This window comes from Pseudopodoces humilis, chromosome 3, assembly GCF_049639895.1.
Source record: "Pseudopodoces humilis isolate 2021_Gansu_Grassland_sample_001 chromosome 3, ASM4963989v1, whole genome shotgun sequence".
NCBI lineage: Eukaryota > Metazoa > Chordata > Aves > Passeriformes > Paridae > Pseudopodoces > Pseudopodoces humilis.
The window spans coordinates 77852358-77872309 of NC_142202.1; the positions used below are offsets into that span (position 1 = coordinate 77852358).

Here is a 19952-nt window from a genome sequence, read left to right on the forward strand (position 1 = left end):
GATTTTTTCCTGCCTCCTGCATGTTCCCACCTTATGTAAAAGGAACATGGTTTCAAAACATGCCTGTGTGCATATATAGGAACAAACTGTATTAACACCACTGGTTTTGCACATGTGACTGACCTGTTTGAGCCTAGTAATATACTTAAATCTTTCAGAGAGTTTTCCAAAACCAAATAAGCTCAAGCTAGGAAAAAAACAGGCTTCAGCATCCCAGGTAAAAATAACCAAGTAAATAACCAGGAAGTCTCTTAATTCTTAATGGAATAACAGCTTTGGTGACTGATTTTGGTTATCAGATTACCCTCTGAAAATAACTTCTGTGCTATACTTGCAATTGGCTGTAGAAGAAGAAGAATACACTGTGTGCTAATTTTAGCAAATAAGATTAGAGTTAATATTTAATCCCAGAGACCTTCTTCAGGCTGTGGGAAAAAAAAATAGCAGTTAACTGTCACTAATCTTATCTCCTATTTTTCTAGTATGTGTTTGATTATATAACTAGTGCTGGGAACCCGCTGGCTGATTGAGAAGTTGGTGGTTTGTTGGCTACATGCTTGGGCATATTAGACAATGTCAGGGCTGAGATGGATTAAAAAGCTCTACACATGCTTTTAGACTGCAGTGGCAATGCTGAAAGGCCAGTAAAACAGGTACCACAGTAGACCTGCTACGAAACAACACATGAATAACTGATTCATTTGGAGTTCTACAAGAAACACATTTCTGCTATTTTTCTATCCAGTTGTTTTAAATAATACTTAATTTGAGATTCGATATTCAGCATGTGAGGTTTGATTCAATCTTCCTTTCTTCCTTACCCACAAAATGGCTTAATTGAATTGGTGATTGAAAATTAGAGATGAGGGGTTTCTAACTGTTCTTAGGTGCCTGATGATGAATTTAACCTAAAAATCAAAATACTAAAAATATAAACTATTAACCTAAAAGCAGCTTGTATGCTTCACAACAAACTTATCACTGCTCCTGTTGAGTTTTAACAAGTCTACTCAAATGTGTAAAGATAATAACATGCGCCTGGGCTGCTCTGTCAGGACTTGTGCATTCTCAGTGGGTCTGAAGGTCTCACCACCTAAATTACCCCCAGTTCTGTAGGATTTAGCAACTAATGTTCTGCAGATTTCATTGTATCCCTAGAGGGGGAGGAGAGGGCTCTGCCCTCTCACGCCACCACCAGTGAGCTTGTTCTTTGCATGTGCCCCAGGTATGCTTTATTTGGAAAGGAACAATTGCATGTGCGTTTGCTGTTAAACTTTATTGTTCTCTTCTGGCAGATCATTGGCACCGTGCCCTCATTAACAGAGAAATTAGCTTTGGAAAAGTCTTCTAAATTAAAGCCCAGCTCTCCAGAACAACGTTGCACTTTGTTCATTTTCCTTTGCAGTACTCAGACATAAAGTATCTATCATCTTCCCTGGAAAGCCTTCCAAGATTGCTCTGTTAGGTTAAGAGTTGGGGGAAAAAAACCCTACATTTTAATTTCTTTTCTCTGCAAATGCCAATAGCGCCCCATAGCAAACTAGACAGTTCTTCTCTGTTCTTGATGGTAGTTTGCATCAGATTACTGTAAACATTCCCTTGCTCCGTTTCAGATACTGCCTTGCCAAGTTTTACATTCCTACATGTTTACAGTGATCTTTTCTTGCCCTTAATCACTTTTCCCCTCTTTAAATTGAAGTCAGACTTTGCTGGCATTTTGCAGGGGTTGACCTTCCCTGCTCCAGATGCAGCTTTTCATACAGATGCCATTCCAAGCGGGGTTACCAGACATCCATGTTTCCTTTGGAAATAACCTTCCCTCCCACCCCCCTGTAAGAAATACTGTCTGTGCAGAATTGGAGGATTTTGTCTATTTGTCTGGGATTTTGAGACATCTGGAAGTCTGGGCAGCTCGCTAATGAGCGTGCACTGATGAACTCTGCGGCGCACACTGCGTCCGGCCCATCCGCAGAAATCCGTCAGCCCTCCGCGTGTGCTCTGAGGCCACGTCCCGTGTGTTCAGAGCAGCACAGAGACCTCCATGGCATGCCTGACCAGCCCTCATGGAGGGCACGGATACAACGGGGAGCCAGAGCCAGGTCACCCACACTGCTGCGTCTCCCACGGTGCCTGTGTGTGTACAGCTACGTTTAAAATAGAATTTCTGACCTAGATGTCCCTTACAAAAAGATGGTGCTCCCAATGTGGAAGCGACCTAACCCTCCTAATTTTAGAATAGTATGGGCCCAGAACTAGAAGAATGCTTGGCTAAAAATGCTCTATTTGCATCTGTAATGCTGCCTCTTTTGCTAGCATTTATTGCTGACTGTCTTCTCAGTTTCTTATTACCCCATCCGACAGTGATCAATATTTTTTTCCTTGAATTAGCCAGTTTTTTGTTAATGACCAACAAAAAAGGGAAGGCAGAGAGTCTAATGACAATACAACTATTTCTCCAAAAGGAAAAAGCATTACCCAGAATGCATCAAGGAAATATAATGAGAGATGATGGAGGAAAATAAGGGAAATATTTCCTTGCAAGGAGGTTTTAAGTAGAGTCTGGCAATGATCTCCCAGAGGAAGTAGTGGAAGTCTGGTCACTTAAATCAATTAGGACCATCACACTCCCCGGGACTCTGTAAGGAGAAAAGCAATGTCAAACTGAACTAAAATAGACTTTGCGTGCTTATTTTTTGCAGGGATGCTGTCTGTGTTTTGCTGGTAAATTCAATAGGACTAATGCTGATTAACATCTCTTGATGGTGATCATATCATTGCATTGTTTCCAGCCTGTTCCTCAATAGCACACACTCACAAGGGCACGGCCGTACAAAGCATGTCCCCCAGCTTGGCTAGCTCAGTCTGAAAGACAAGAGGCAGATAAAGAGCAGGAGAAGTTGTTTTCTCTCACCTTGACAGTGGTCAGGCTTCTTGTTGCCACAACGCTGAATTGACACAGACCTCCCTACTGCACACTGAGCTCAGTGTACCTGTGGCAGCATAGCAGAGGCAGGAGCTGCACGTGGGCTCGGTCTCTTGGATTGCTGTAGGGCAAGGAGGTGTGCCAGGTACCTTAGGCAGGGCTGCACTACCTGTGTCCTCTGTGCACTAGAGGGGTTTTAATGCATACAAGACCAGCTGGGAGCAGAAGCAAGACAAATAAAGTGCTTTATCCTAGTCTTGGTGGGCTGTTTGACATGCTCCAAGTACACAGGAGAAGCCCTCTCATACCCTGCTTTGAAACATACAGGAAAGAAATCAAGCCTCCAAGAAGCTAGGATCTTTGCTTTTTCTCTCTGCGTGAGCAGTTGTTTTATATGTATGCTTTACCTTTTCCCTGCCTGGTTTTCTAGTAGCCAGACAATTCCATTTAAACAATAGAAATGGGTAGAAATTGGAATAAGGCAAAGGATTGAAAGGCAGGGAAGTAGTGACTTGACATATGAGCTTGGACAGGGTGCCCGGTGGAGGTTCCCACAAACTGACCTGCCTGCTTAAACATTAATTTACACAGCAAATAAGGTTTAAAAGCAAACAACTCTTGGACATCTTATTTTCAGTCGAGAAAAACAACCCCTGGGATTGTTGCTGGCATGGGTTTTACCCAGCCAACAAAGGTCTCTCTCACATGTAAATGAAGACTGTTGTAGGAGAGAAATTATCTCTTTCCTTCTGCAAGTGTAAGTCAACGTGTTTTCACTAACTTTTTTCACTGGGATGCATCAGTCAGATCAAATAATTTTAAAAGACTGTCCTTATCTCTTCCTAGAGAAATGCCTGTGTGGTAGTACATTCAAAGCCTTTTCTTTCCCAATGTGTGGTGTTCATAGTCACGCTCCAGTGGCTCGATTCCAGCCTTCCTGCCAGAATGCATCAGATGCAAGCAGTCCCAAAACTGGTGGGGCCGAGGCAGGGAACCTGCCATGGGAGCCGAATCAATATTTAGACAGCTTCAGGCGGCAGAGCTTGCGCTGGCTTTCACACTTGGCAGCAAGCTTTGCACCCGTTTGTTTCCAAAGTTATTGTTTGTGCAGTTTCAAGAATTGGCACTAGAGAGATTTCTGCCTGAGGGCAATGACAAGCGCCGGGTGCTTGAAAAGAAACTTACCCCCTTTGGATCTGAAGATTGTGAGAGTGATGGTTGTGTCACTGGGTAATACCTCCAAAGGAAGTCAAGGCACACATTTGCTCGGTGTTTTCATCATCCTTCACATGAGGTGTCTGCTGGGCACCACAGGGAGCCCACGGCAGTCTCATGCTCTGCTTCCGACACATCCAGCGCAGAGCAGCTCCAGCAGCTGCCTTGCTGCTGTTTGTTATCGTGGTGATTTACCTAGAGCAAAAGGCTGTGTCAGCGTGGGAGACAGCCTTGCTGTGGGGTTGTGTGAGTCAGCCTGAGGCTGTGCGGAGTGCCTGTGCTGGGGCGCCAGGCAGGCAGGTGAAACCCTTGCCCAGCACAGAAAATTATTTTAATTTGCTTTCCAGCCATTCCACCTAGTGGCCGAGTGACACCACTGCCAGGAGAGCTGTGTTTGTGCTCCAGAGTCCCTGCAGACCTACGCTGCTGCCGAGCTTACAGGATATGCAGCAATATGTAAGCCCCCCCACTGAAGATCTTACCATCAGCCTGCGAGTAGCTCATTAAGTTCCCGAGCAATTTTGTTAATCATGCTGCATAGATAAAATGCAGATAGGCCTTTAGTGAGCTGATAATCTAACAAATAGGCAGAAAGTGTAACACTGATAAAGCAGAGATTGGTTTAATAGCCAGCTGTAAATCTTGGCAATTCTGTACCAGAGGCATATTGTAAAACAGGAATGTGCGAGTGTGTAAGTACGTGCATGAAAATGCACTGCTTCTTAAAATAGCAGATAGAGCAGTAATACTATGGATGGAATAGCTATTGGGAGCAATTTTAGAGGTGTTTTAAAATATTTTTCTCCCCATCAAAATCTGCACCGCTTGTGGTGTCTTCATAATCCGCCATCATAAGTACAGATCTATGAATAACAAGGGCTTGTTTCTGGAAGTCAGGATTTTCTATAAAAATCTGGGAACTCTACCACTGGTCCTGAGGCAGTATAGGGCTTTATAGGCTTTTCATTGAGATGAACCAAATTATTCACTCAGATACACTCCAGTCACAAATTAGACCTTTGGAAATTCATGGCCTGATGGCTTACCAGCCTTTTGAGCAGCTTCTTTGCTCAGTGGCATTAATTCAGTTGGAAGAATAGTAAAAAGCAACTCACCTTCAGGGTATCCCATACCATCCCAAATATACCCTTCTGAGGAGCTGGGAAATGAGAGTTGCAATTCTCACAGCCTGGGGAAGGAACTTGGTCTCCTACTTTCTAGGTTCCCCTTCTGTCTTTAGGCTATTTCACAAAAAAAAAAAAAAAAAAAGAGCAGACCGCAGTGCTTCCTCTTCTTGTTTGTTTTAGAAGAAGAAACAGAGCTGGGGATGCCTAGCAGGGATATCTGCATCCAGAAGGGGGTTTCAGGCTGTGCATCCCAACCTCACACAGGCATGCAGGTGTTTGCTGTGCTGAATCCAATCTAGAGGCCTTTGCCTGGTATGCAGAACACAGGGAACTCAGATAAATGAGTGCTACTTGCAAGAAAGGCAAGGTGTCTCAGTGAACTGAGACTGAAGGGACTTACCAGGGTCATGTAGTAGGTGGTTGGTGCAATGGGAAATTGAGTTGTGGTCTTCCAAATCTCATCGTTGTGGCCAAACCACTGAATTATCTTGTGCAGAAACCTTGATCCTTGATGGTTAGTTGTGGTTCTGAAGCAGCCTCCTGCTGCTTCATTAAGAATAATTTTTCCAGTCCCTTTGTTTCATACCCACTGGGAGAAAAAAATTTAACAGAAGTTAGTAGCAGTCAAAGTGTTTTTGTCATAAATAGATGTTACCTGTTGTTTGCTGTGTGGCTTAGCAACTTATTTGATAGCTGTATGTAAAGATACAACTGTAAAAAAATGGGGGGGGGGGAAGTGTGTATTTTTAAATATATGGTATATTAATGTAAAACATAGATGGTATGGAAAGAAAACAAGATGAGTAGCAGTGTATAAGTCAGACCTGGAACAGCTGACTGGAGATCACTCTCCTGGAAACAGTTTTTACTCTTTCTACAAAGAAAATGGTGGGAAATTAAGTATTGAGGTGGGACTCAGAATAATTTCTATCATTTGAACTATAAATATTAATTTATTTTCTGTTAGCTGTACCTCAGGCTCACTAAAATCAGGAACAGTATGAGGGGAATACTCTCCATGGGATGGAGGAAAGTTACACAGTCTGTACTTACCTATTATGTATTCAGCAATGGCTTGCAAAAAAGAATTGAGAAGAAAAAAAGGAAATTGTTTGCTTTTGAAAGAGGCAGAAATATGTTTTCAGTTGAATTTTGCTGTAATACTAAGTGTTTCCTTCCCAAAACACTTTTTGGATTTAAGAGGGATCTTAAGCTTGAAACCACTGTTCATTGGACCTTCCATCAGAGCAGAAGAATCGAAATTTAATTGGTGCTTTCATGGTTGGGTGCTGTAGCACAGTTAAAATTAAATCCATGTAAGACTTAGCAGTGTCCAGGCTAGTTTTGTCAGTCTTTTATTAGGGCAGAGACTTAGTTCATAGGGCTTCAAGATACTTGGGAAAAATAGTTCTCGGTTCAATCTGTACAATGAGGTACAGGAGCAACATAAAGGGAGCAGTGCTTGTTCCTGGATGTAGCATCCTTGCTGGTGTGAGAGAAGAACACCTGGTGCTGTGCAGCATTTAATCCTGAATGTCAGATCTGTTAGTTTATCTAACCCCATGATGAAGGACTTGGGGTGGTAGCAAGAGCTGATGGTAACGCTGGCAATTTCCCCTCTCTCTTTTTGCAGGTCACTGTCAGGGGATTTGGTCCATTGTTACAGTTCGCCTACACTGCTAAGCTGTTACTCAGCAGAGAAAACATCCAGGAGGTCATCCACTGCGCTGAGTTCCTGCGCATGCACAACCTGGAGGACTCCTGCTTCAGCTTCCTTCAGACACAACTGCTGAACAACGAAGATGGCCTGTTCCTGTGCAAAAAAGATACCACCTGTCAGCGCATGCACGATGAGGAGAACTCCGATGGAGATGAGGAGGAGACAATGGAATCGGAGACGTCAAAAATATCTTGCCCAAGGGAGAGGATGCACCAAGAACCCTTCAATTTTGAAACCACTGTTGCTGGAGCAGACAAAGGCGAAGGGATGCTGCCTGACTCTGACATGCTGAGAGATAGCAAGGACAATTTGGATAAAGATGCAGTAACACGGTACCCCAGATACAAGAAATACCAGCTTGCTTGTACCAAGAATGTCTACAACACATCACACATCAGTACCTCAGGTTTTGCAAGCACATTCAGTGAAGAGAGCTCTGGAAATGGCCTCAAATCAGGACTTGCTATGGGGCAGATAAAAAGTGAGCCTCAGAATGAAGAGAACGATGAAGAAAGCATCACACTTTGCCTGTCTGGAGATGAACCTGACATCAGGGATAAAGAAGGGGATGTTGAAATGGACAGGAAACAGCCAAGCCCCACTTGTGTTGACAGGCCAAAAAGCGGGTCTTCTCCTTCTTGCTTGCGGTCTTTCTTCAACAGAACAAAAAGCATAGATTTGGTTGGCTTCCCCAGCACTTCCCAACAGCACTTTGGCAGGAGTCCAGCATGCCCTTTTGAAAAAGGGACAACTCAGGGTGACCACAAAACTGATTATGTCCCTTTCACAGGGAACTATGGACAGTCCCATGCCATGCAGAAGGATGCTTCCAACTTCACAGTGGGATCACCACTCAGGGGGCCCGGCTTTGAAACTCTCTGTAAGCAAGAAGGGGAACTGGACAGGAGGAGTGTTATATTCTCTTCAAATGCTTGTGACCAAGTAAACACTTCGGTGCATTCGTATTCTGGTGTGAGCAGCTTGGACAAAGACTTCACTGAGACTGTGCCAAAGGGTCTGTGGGCTGGCAGTAGCCAGTCTCTCCCCAGCTCTCAGACCTATTCGCACAGCGGACTGACAGCTGATCACTTGCCGGGAAGGATGCGGCCGAACACCAGCTGTCCGGTGCCAATTAAAGTTTGCCCTCGCTCTCCTCCTCTGGAAACCAGAACCAGGACCTCCAGCTCGTGCTCTTCCTACTCGTACGCAGAGGACGGCAGCGGCGGCTCTCCCTGCAGCCTGCGTCTTTGCGAGCTCTCCTCTTCCCCTTGCTCCCAAGGCCCCCGATTCCTGGCGCCCGAGCACCAGGAGCCCGGCGTGGTGGGGGATGGATTGTACAACCCGGTCCGAGCCCAGATTAAATGTGAGCCATCCTATGGAACAAACTCCAGCGATGAGTCTGGGTCATTCTCTGAAGCAGACAGTGAATCATGTCCTGTGCAAGACAGAGGACATGAGGTAGGGATTTAAGATAAGTACATGTATCCCAGTTGTTATGACCCAGTTAATCACTCCTTGATTCTCTCAAATGACTTTGCATTTCCCCAGCACTTTCTTTGTTTATAGAGACAAAGGGTTAACTTCTGGTTATTCCCTGATCAGCTGAGTACACATGGTTGACTTCACATTAAGAGGTCTGCTTGACCTCCGAGGTGTTCAGCACTTCTAAGAATTTGGGTATGGGAAAACAGCAAACTGCTGAATGATGAGAGTGCATTGATGTGCTTAGGAGTCTGCCAGCAGTGTCCTGTCTTCCTCCCTCCCTCACCCACTTCCATGGCACAAAGCACTGCCCCTTATTCTTAATTTACTGAGGTGGTTCCAGCTCCACTTTATATTCCTGTGGGTGTGTTTGAGCAACCTCAAGCTGTGCCTTTCCTGACACCAAGGGTCAGGCAGCCTGCTTGAAGAACCAGACTGCATGTTGCCAGCAGAGGTGTGAAATTACTCAAACAATTGCATAGCTGGCCACCCTGTGCTGTGGGAATGGCATTCAAGTCATCTTTGCATGCACTCGTGTGTGTGTGTGTGTGTGTGTGTGTGTGTGTGTGTGTGTGTGTGTGTTCAGGTACTGGGTTTTGCCTCTATCATGTGACAACTTGAGATCATGTTCCCTGCCTGTGACATTTTGTTTGGTGGCGAGCTCTAGCAGCCATGACACAAATGGTTTCAGAGAGAAGTTTTCCTTTAATTTTCCAGGATTGTTAAAGGAATGGCAAGAGAATGATCTGGGGCTGAAGAGCAAGCCATCAATTTCCATATAGTTCTCCCAAGAGAGGTAGGAGAAAGAGGGGCCCTCTCTAAAACTAGAGATGGGCCAGCTGAAGATGCTGCAGTGATAACTGGCTAACCATGACTGAATAAACTGTCTGTGTGAAGTCACTGGTTGGTGGACAGACTTAAATCAAGGAGATGTGTTGTAGAGCCCAGAAAGTGGAAGAGGCTGTATGTTCATTCACAGTTTCATTAGAAAGCTGCATTACCTAAAGAACATCTGGGTGAAATCACGTATTAGGTTCCTCTAGTAAAGCTGAGAAACTCCACTGAGAGCTTGTGCTTCATTGTGGGGACCAACAAATGCAACTTTGGGGGGTTCATGTGCTAAGAGCACCCAGTTCAGAACCATGTGGACTTACTTAGGGAGTGGGGATGAAAAGAGTGAACTTTATTCTATCCCTCAGTCTTTATTCCAACTACGTCCCAAGCTTTATTTTTCAGACAGATGTGGGTGTTTCCTTTAGTTGGCTGTTTAGCTTTAAGAAAAGGCTGAAGAGCCTGGGGAGCCTCTGGTGTCCTTATCCCTGGTCACCCTGGATCAGGGATTCTGAGAGGACAGTTCTTCTTCGTCCTCATTTTGTAAGTAGGGGACAATGCAGAAGGGAGAGGAGTCTCTTTGGGAGGCTGTCCGGGATACTGTGCAGGAGATCTCATTTGGGAAGCCTACAGCAGCTCTGTTTAGCTGAGTTTTTTAGCAGCTCTGTGTAGTGGGTTACTCAGTGAAGTCCTGCCTTTGCAAGGGGCAGAGGGCAGCAGGGACCGGTGACCATCCATTTCCCCCGTGTGTGCTGCTTGCTCAGCATGAGGCAGCGCAGAGGGTGGAGGTTAGCCTTTTGAGGTTTGATAATTAATTAGCTGTCATAATTACCTAATTGTGTGGAAATATGCTGCAGCAAAAATGAACCTGGAAGAGTGAAATTAGAAGGTTACAGGGGACTGGTGGTGGTTTCCTAGAAAAAAGGCTTGTGAATATGTGCAGGAGACCATGGATGAGAAGAGGGACACGCAAGGAGCAAACAGGCAGCTATAGGAGGCTGTCCGGATGTGCTGGCAGTCAGGCATCTGGCTCTGAGACAGTGCTAGGAAAGGTTTGCTCCACTCCTGGTTTTGCTACTGGTTTCCTCTTGGGAAGATTTTCTGAACTGTGCTGAGCAAGTTTTCTCCCTGGGACTGCTGATAATGCTGCTTTTTTTTTTTTTTTTTTTTTTTAAACCCACGGTATTTTGATTAAGACTGCTAGGCAGTAAAAATTTGATGGAAATTAATGCTTCGTGAGGTTGCACTGCACTAGTGCAACTGAACAAGCCAAGGGTAAACAGATCACACCAGTGCTTTGGTAGAGATTTTGTTTAAAATTGATCTTTTGAAGGTTATTACCAATACAAGAACAGACTTTGCAGCCTCATTAAATACTGTATTAATACAGTGACTTGGGGTGTGTATACTGCAATCCTGCAAGATCTGCTGCTGTGGAAACCTCAGTAAAGGGTATCTTAAATCGGACAGTAGAAAATATGTAACAGCAGCAGGAAGTTCTTGTATAAGTTGCTCTACCTACTTTTAGCAGTTTGGCTGTGATTAAAACAGCAGGAGAGACTCACAGCTGCCTGAAATGGACAGCTTTCTGTTCTTCACCTCCCTGCAAGCTGCATGGGAATCTTTCTCCATTCCTGAAATAGTCACTTTGCCCTTCCTGTCCTGCTGACCTCACAGACGGGTCCCTTTCCCCCTCCATATCAGAACACACAGTATTTTCTGGGCTTCTATTTAAAAAGCACCTGATAAGATATCTGGGGGTGACATGCTTGCCCTTCTGGAGAGTGGCCACGCTGGTTCTCCTGCTCTTCATTGGGGTGGGATGGCCTGACGCGAATAAGCCTGGTGGACTCTGACCGTCAGTTATCTCACAGGGCTGCTCAGTTCCCCTGGAATTTGGACCTAGTTGGTCTTAATTTGGCTCCCAGAGTGCTGTCACTGCCAGAATTAATGTCAAAAAACATCATTTGCTGTGTGAGAAGTCAGTGAAAGGCTTCTCTCTGCTTTTTTCAGGCATTCAGCTTTCCCACAGACAGATGCCATTCGGGAGCACATGGCCAAAGTTGTTTGGTGACAGAAGTGGGGTGCTAAGGCTCAGCATGATGCCATGTGGGTGAAGCTGACCCCACCTTGTGACAAGCCTCCATTTTATTGGGGGTGCAGATGGCAGTCACAACTGTTAGAGGAGGTGGAAGTCCTTGGAACACCACTGGTAAATCTTCTCCAGGATGTCCTTGCTTACTGCTTCGCTTCCTGGAGCCACCAAGACTCTTCTACAATCTCCCTTTGTCAAGGCTTCCTGACAGAAGCAGCAAGTGCAACGTTGGGTGTACCCATGGTACAGAGTTGCACGAACAGGGCTGTTACTTGAGCTATTGGGACTTCACAGGAATGTTTAGTAGTCTGTGTTGCTCTTTTCACTCAGCTCTCTCAGGCCTCCACGGGTTGTGAAAAATCAATTGCTAAGCTATAATACTAGAGAGAAGACTTAAAGCTCAGTGCTTACAGGCAGGTTCTGACAATCCTGCTTAAAATAGCAACAACAAAACAATAAGCCCTGACATAATGAATTGTTGAGAAGGAAGTAGTCTGTCAATCTGTTAACCTACTTAGGAGCAGAAACTTCTGCACTACCTACTTTTCTTGGTATTCCTTTTCTTCAGCAAGTACATAAGAGTTTTTATCTGCTAGAAAATTTGTAAAAGCTATTGTACTACTAAACCAGTTAAAAAGACATTTCAGCTCAGTCTAATTTGATAAGTGAGCTTTCTGAGGAAAAAAATAAACAAGGGTAAGAGGAGGTAAGAGGTGGAGTTTTCCAAGAACTATTACTATCTAGAGAATTGCATTCAATGTCTTTTCATCTGTATTTCAAAAGAATTTCCCGCCTGGGTTAGTGACTCACTTTTCAAAGGAAATTTTAATAAAGGGAAAGCTAATGCAATTAGACCTTTGAGGATATTGTAGGTAAATAACTTTCAGCAAGAGTCGAAACCCGTCCATGTTAAGTGACAAGCAGACACTCTTTCTCAGTTCATCTGCTGGTGCTTAGCAAAGTACTGCAAGTCAAAGCCCCAGAAAAGAGGAGTAAATCAAAGTTGCTCTACCAGAAATCTACTGTAATTACGCTGAATTACCTAATCTGAGACTGCCTCACTGCTTAATGTTTCTGCTCAGTGAAGAATGTTACGTGGAAAGAAGGGCAACCAAGAAAAGTACACATGAGGGTTTTAACTTGCTGTGGGTATGTGGTACCTCCCCAGAATCTGGTGATCAGTAAACTCAGCTTTCCTGATTTTTCTAGGTTTGCAAATTTGAAAATGAGAAAAATTAGTCTCCAGATTGTTTTCTGGTAGATGTTCTCCTGATTAGGATGGCATCAGCAGAGCACTGGGAATTGTTTCTCAATGTCTGTTTAAATGGTGTCTTGTCAAACATCAGTCCTGTAAGATAAACTTTGTGGGAGTTCTGTTTTCTTTCCTCTCTTCAGTAGGAATGGTCTCCATACTGGTAGCAAAAAATTGCTGAATTACAGCAAGACTGAGAGTTTGAAATTTCAGGAGGGTCCTTTTAAATATTGTATTATTTTGTGGTGCCCTACAACCAATATTTTATACCCTGATCTGAAGACCTTGCACAAGCTCTTGAAGGACTCTAGTTCTTGAGCTGCAAAAGCAAGTCTTTCAGACAAAACTGTACTTTATCTCCTCTCATTACACGGCCTGATCTTCCATTCTTAAGTGCACCTGTGCCTTCTGTCTGTGTTTCTGTGCTATCCCTGGTCTCAGAGAAGCCTGGTAAACAGCAGGAGTATCCCACTGTTGTGCCCTTTGAAGGGCTGGAAGCTGGGGACACTGCAAGCAGTGAATAGGAAGAGCTCAGCCCAACATTCTAAGCACCAGCAGTGTGTGATCTGTATACAAGTCCAAGTCATGGGCTAAAGGATCCCATCCGTATCTCCTGATTGCTGGGTTAAAGTGCTCAGCCATGGGATTAGTTTGGTCCCCCACTTCTGTGAGGCAGGTGGCAAACCAAAAGGTTACCCACTCCACTAGGTCCACAGCCCTAGTCCACAGTGCCCTCTCAGGCAGCATTTGCTGACTCAAACACCTCAGATGGGCCACACAAGGTGAGGCTGGAGTTGACCCCATGCCACTACAGGGCCACCAGTTGTCTTGTGGAGCACACTGTCTGCAGTGGAACCTGCTGAAGTGGGACAATTTAGAGCCTGTTTTTTTGGCACAATGGTAGATCTTCACTACCTGGGTTCATCATTCCTCTTTTGCAGTCCTCTGCCATTTTGGTGTAGTTGACACCTGGAAAAAGGAGGTGTTTTGAAGGCATTACCTGTGCCAGTAGATGGCAGGGTGAGAAAACACATTTTGGCTACCCTTTACACAAAGTATGGTCCATTACCTTTGTGCTTCTTAGATAACCTCTGTCCAGGTGAAATCAGGACAGGAATAAGTCTCTGGTCTGTAGGACCACAAGTGATGCCTGAAATACCCTGTAGACAATTGAGCCCCTAACACAGGTGGACATACCTCAGCTCCTGTCCTGGAAACACAGCATTAATGTCTTGGGCTCTTTTGTGTGAAGCCAGGTATCCATTTCTGCATTAAAAAAAGGGCATTGATATGATTGAGCCACTGGGGTGGATTGCTTGGGTGGGTCCTGAGAGCCTTCCAAGGAGTCAGCAAGTTTAACTGTCAGAGGATTTGAGGGCACTAAAGCAGCAGGTTTTTTCTTACAGCTCTGTAGCAACTGACCAACTGGTACAATGAGTTCCACCTTCCCATACCCACCACATAATGATTGCTTTTTGTTATGGATAATATATTTGTTCTTTTAGTTACTGTGATATTAAAGTGGGAGTTGGGAAGTTCATTGCCTTTACTAGCACTTGGCTAGGGTGAGATGATGTCTTAATTAAGATATAAAGAAATTAAAAAAGCTACAGTTACTCATAGGATAAAGAAATTCCCAAGAGTTGACATTTATATTTTTATGTGAGTGAATACAGGTCCTTTCCTTTATTCCAGATGAAAAAGAGAGGGGAAAAAGCAGCAGCAGTAACTAATACAATAGATGAGCAGAGCAGCAGTAACTGCATATGAAAAGCAGGCATATGAACCAAGCTGGCACTAACTAGTGAAGCTTGAAGGAATTAATTGGTTATATATGGGCCTTGCATGTGCTGAGTCAGTCGCTGTCCCTGTCTGTCTACATCACTGCTCTGACTTAGCCTCTGAAAGCATTGACATTTATACTGGCATCCTAATGCTAATAAGAGGTGGGAAATGCCACAAAATCCTAACTAGGTTTCCCTTATCCCCAGCGTGGATTGGCTGTCCTCAGCCAGAGCTGGGACAATAGAGTCTGCAGTAGTCGTAGAAGGTGCCAGTTTATTTGTTGTGTGGTGGAAAGCAAGCTTGTGCTGCCGGTGTAAAAATGCAGGGAAAGGGTAATTGTGCTGATAAGGGAAAATATTGGAGCTCTGTGAGGTTAGCTCTGGCTGGAATAACTCCTGGAAGGAGCAGGGATCCCACTTACATTTTTAATTTGAAACAGTTTGAACCAAAAAAATAATAGTAATTAGAAAGAAAACTTTACGAGAAAGCATACTCGTTGGGTTTTTCTTTCATATCTTAGAAAAGGTTGACTGTCTTTCTCAGACACCTCAAGTAGGGTTTCTCTCTCCTCCTATGGATACTGCAATATGCAGAATCTTTTCTGAGTCTTAAGCCCACTCCTTCTGCAGCCAGAAGGAGGGAGAAGCCGTGCAGCATTGCTATCAGAAGGGACCGGGACATTAGGTAGTCCCAACCCATCATTTGAGGCAGCTCTGGGTGAGTCAGATGAATCCCACCCACTGCACAGTTGCAGGCTCTAGCAAAATGACTCACCACTCTGTTATGATAAATAGCAGCTGAGAGTCTTGCCCTGTGCAGATGTAAAACACTTCAGCCTCTCACTGCAGCAACACCCCGGTGCAGTTATTCACTGTGTCCGTGCCAAAAGCTTGGTGGGTTGGGTTGTTTTTTTTTTTTCAGTTGACAGCTGATTTTGAAGAGGGAGACAGGCAATAAAAATGCTGTGAATGGTGAAGGAAATGAGTCTGACTCACTTCCACTTTCCCTTTCACATTTTTAATCCTGTGCAGTGCTGCCTGTGACAGGAGTGGGATTATGCTGGGATTACTGATAGCAGTCTCTGGTCTGCTGTGTACATGGTTTTATTTTCAATCCCATTCTTTTTTTTAAAGAATCTGTTTTTATTTGTTTTCCCATTTTCCTTCAGCAACTTCTACCTGACATATTTAAATTGCTTCTCTTTCATTCCTATTCCAGCTGCAAGCACATCCCCTTGCAAGTAAATATGTTTTGAAAGGTAGAGGTAGGGAGAAATAAAGTCAACATTGCTTTCAGTTTTGGTTGTAAGAAAATAAGGAAAAACTGTGAACATGAAAGGGCTGGTTTTGCAGTGAAACTGTGGTGTCTTTCAGAGGAAAGCACTGGCTGTTTTGATTTTCAGACCCTGGTTAAAGCTTGAGAGAAAAGCAGGTGACATTGAGTTTATGTTGACCATCCAAAGGTTCAGGAAGGGAAATCAAACAGGTTTCATGTCATTAACTGGCAGTCTGTAAGCAAGGTAGTTCACATTACTGTGCCTGAGGTCAGCCTTTGTGTGTACAAGCAAGAATTTGGGAGGGTTTGGGCAGTGTTTGGCATTCCTTGCTGCTTTAAATTGACCTGTCAAGCAGTGTGTTTCGAGGCAGTGCCTGGACATGTGGGGCAGAGGAGCATGAATCAATGTTCAGGGCTTGAAGCCATCTGACAGAATGTGGTAGGTGTTGGCACAAGAACTTCGCATACCCCAGGCTTGGTGGTGCACAGAGCAATGTTAGAAAGGTACAAGAAAACACCCAAGAACACCCATAAACAAGGTGAGGAGCTGGTTACTGGCAGGTTCAGGTGCCTGGTGAGGGTCCATGACTGTCAATACCAGAGGCCATAGCTGTGTGTTGGTGTACGAGTGTCCTCAGCAAACTGTTCTGCTTGAACAACTCGGCTCCCTGAAAAAGATAATTTATAATCCGTGTTGTTACTTTCTTTATTTCCAAATAATTTTTAAGTGCACCATTTGAAGACAAACCATGTTTTAAATATCAAAAGAATGTATTCAACCCATATCTTTCATTTGGCTGGAGTAACTTACCTTCTTTGACAGCCTGTGTGCAGAATAGTCTCCCTGTTCCAGATGTTCGATTGTACCGATAAGGAACAGAAACATAAATATTTACTGCCATCTTTTGGGCAGTGTGGGTATGACTCAAAAAAAGAAGGGGTCAGTCGAATTACTCTGCATCTCCTTCAGCTTTGTCAGCTGATTCTTATTTGACCACCATATACAACAGCTGGCTGAGGAACATCAGTTTTTTGATAGTTATCAGTCCGAGGCTCTAAGTGGAGTAAGGTTTCTAAGGACAGGTGCTTACTTTGATTTGAGCAAGCTGATAGATTTTGGGCAAAAAATCTAGAAGACTTTCAGCACACCTCCCATTCTCCAGCTTTTGACAGTGTGTTCATTGCTTCAGACTTCTGGGAGCTTTGTGTTTTTCTCTGCTTTAATGCATAATTGCTAAGATTCTTGAAGTCAGAGCCTGACCTTTTCAAGAAATACAATTTCAGTGCTATTTAATCTGCAAGAATATTAGAGTGTCAACACATATAGGTTTATTTTTAAATGTATATATTTTAGCAGGATAGAATATGTTGCATCAAACTCCTCTGACCCTTTCTTCTTACCTAGTGTACTGTTCAGTTGAAATGCTGATTATGTGACCTTTCCTAATTGCAGTACAGTATTTTTCATCCACTTGAGGTGTCAGGTTGTATTTTTAACCTCATACTTAATCAAACTTTCAGTCCTGCAGTCCAAGCAGAGACACGTTTCCTGCTGTGGTAATGGCCCCTTCCTTGAAACTAGTTTGAATTTAATGGCAGAGAGGCCTTTTCCAAAAGGCCATGTCTCTTAGTGGACAGAACCTTCTTTTAATGCAATGTGATCATTTATTAAGGCTTTGTAGAAAAATGGCATTTTTATCTGGGATTCATATGTGTTCCTGACTTAAGTACAATTATCATCTTATCCTTACCATCTGGACCTCCACAATGTGCCACAAGGGAAGAACTTGCTCAGTGTAAAACTTGGTTTGTTGTTTTTTGAGGGGGTGGCAGCAAAGATAATCGTCCTTCCACTCACTGTTCAGCTTGCATTGAGCAAGTAAAATATGACTATTTGCTCTTGTCTTGTGTTTCTTTGTTTTAGGTGAAACTTCCTTTTCCTGTTGATCAAATCACAGATCTTCCAAGGAATGATTTCCAGATGATGATAAAGATGCACAAGCTAACCTCAGAGCAGCTCGAGTTCATCCACGATGTCCGCCGACGCAGCAAGAACCGGATTGCAGCTCAGCGCTGCCGCAAGAGGAAACTGGACTGTATTCAGAACCTCGAATGTGAAATCCGCAAGTTGGTGAGTTCCGTGCCCTCGCCGGTGCCCAGCTCACCCTCACACTGTAGCCTGCAGGGCACCAACAGCAACTCCAGTGCAGACTTCAGCAGGTTCAGTCAGTTCGTACATTCATGAACACAATGCACAGCAGACAGTGCTGACACATTTTGATGTAAGGGAGTGAGGTGACTGGAGTGAGGCCAAGTGGCTGCTCAGAAAATTCCTCTCACTTTCAGTCATGGTACGGACACCTCAGGTGGGGTTTGTTGTGCTTCATTTTGCTTTGTTCTCTGCTCAAGCTGTAGGAAACATAGTGTGAAAGAGGCAGGGATCTGTTGGAAGAAGCTGAGTTACCATCACCTCACAAATGGCAGAAAGCCACACAACTTCGGGTTACTCACTTGCTGCCTGTGCCTGTCTGCTTCCCGTCTGTACCATGGAGGTGACACTGACCTCACAAGCTGGTTGGGAGGCTTAAATCATCAAAGCTTGTGAAGCCTTCAGATGCTGTGCTGCTGAAGCCCTGGGGGGAAAAAAAAGAAAAATCAAAACATTGTTCAGAGTAGTGCGCCACTGATGCAAAACAAACAACACAACAAAGATAAACAAAATAGTGAGCAACTGCTTCCTGCACTGAGTGTAATGCACAGTGTGTACAGGGTGAGTCAGAGGTTCTGCACAGTGAAAGAGTAGATGGGTCCTCATCAGGTTGTCAGAAGAAGCAGGTCCAGTCTTAGCTGCACATGCCTGTCTTTCTGCACTGAGCTGGTGATGGGGAGGAGTTCCTGTCTCTCCATAGCCTCAGGAGCCACCCTCTGAGAGCTGGACTAGCAGCAGGGGATGATTCAGCATTATACCTGTAGCCTTCACTTGAAAATTAGATTGAGTTAATTGGTTTCATGCAATCCTGTGACACTGCTGTTATTGTCTGATGTAATAAACTGTAGATAGATAAAATAAAAATTTTAAGTCCTCTCCGCAGCACAAACATGCATCTCAGGGGAATGAATGAAAGGCATATGAGTGGCCTTGGGGGCTTGATCCCTGCTCATTTTGAGGAATCAAAAACAATTTGAGGTGCAGGATTCTTCTGAAAAAAAAGCTGACATTTCTATTTATCAAAGGGGGACTTGAATATGTGGCAATATGCAATGAGTGAGCCAAGTAGGGGAGTCACTCCACTGGGCCTGTTTGCAAGAAGTGAAGGGCAAGTGGTGAAGTGATGGCTGGATGCCTTCTTGGGCATCGTGATCACAAAATGGTGGAGTTTTTGGTTGCTGAAGAACTAAGTAGGAGGGTCAGCAGAACTGCCACTTTGGACTTCCAGAATGCAGACTTTGGCCTGTTTAGAAGACCGGTAGGGAAAATCTCTTAGAAGGCGGTACTGAAGAGCAGAGGAGTCCGGGAAGGCTGGACATTCTTCAAGAAGTAAATGCAGGCTCAGGAGCAGGCTGATCCCATGTGCCAAAATATGAAACACTGGAGAAGACCAGCCTGGCTGAATAGAGTTTTGGCTGGAACTCAAGGAAAAAAATGAATTTATTATCTTTGGAAGAAGGGGCAGCAACTCAGGAGTACTACAAGGATATCATGAAGTTATGCAGGGAGAAAACTAGAAGGGTGAAAGTCCAGTTAGAACTTAATCTGACTACTGCTGTATGTGACAATAAAAAATGTTTTTAGACAAGCAACTTTTAGACAAGCAACAAAAGGAAGGCCAAGGAGAATCTCCATCCTTTATTGAAGGCAGGAAAAACATTGCAAAAAGAAGGAGGAAAAGCTGAGGTACTTTAATGTCTTCTTTGCCTCAGTCTTACTCAATAGTAAGACTGGTTGCTCTCTGGGTACCCAGCCCCCTGAGCTGGAAGGCAGGGACAGGGAAAAGAATAAGCACACAACATATGACCACTGGAAATTCCTTTGTTGTCTTCTGTCCACTTAGTGATCAGCAGTTTCCAGTCTCATGATTACATAATGGTGCTGTGGTTTAAGGGTTTTTTACTTGGCTGGGTCTTTTTTATGAAAGACCCCTTTTCCCCCTGTAGTTACTTATTGTAAGTCACCCATCTTCTTGACACAGATGGTTTCACAGCAGACAGTGAGTGAAATGGTTGTATCCTCAGAGTTTGATAGGTAA

The 19952-nt window shown here is 44.1% G+C and overlaps 1 protein-coding gene across 4 annotated transcripts in view; it reads left to right on the top strand.

The window, feature by feature from the left end:
- The window catches only part of BACH2 (BACH transcriptional regulator 2), a 182351-nt gene that overhangs the window by 158267 nt on the left and 4132 nt on the right, over positions 1–19952 (top strand). For all 4 annotated transcript variants that reach the window (XM_005518210.3, XM_014263728.2, XM_014263729.2 and 1 more), the window contains 2 exons: positions 6899–8443; positions 17630–17836. In XM_005518210.3, the coding sequence (XP_005518267.1) occupies positions 6899–8443; positions 17630–17836 (1752 nt within the window). The remainder of the gene's footprint in view (positions 1–6898; positions 8444–17629; positions 17837–19952) is intronic.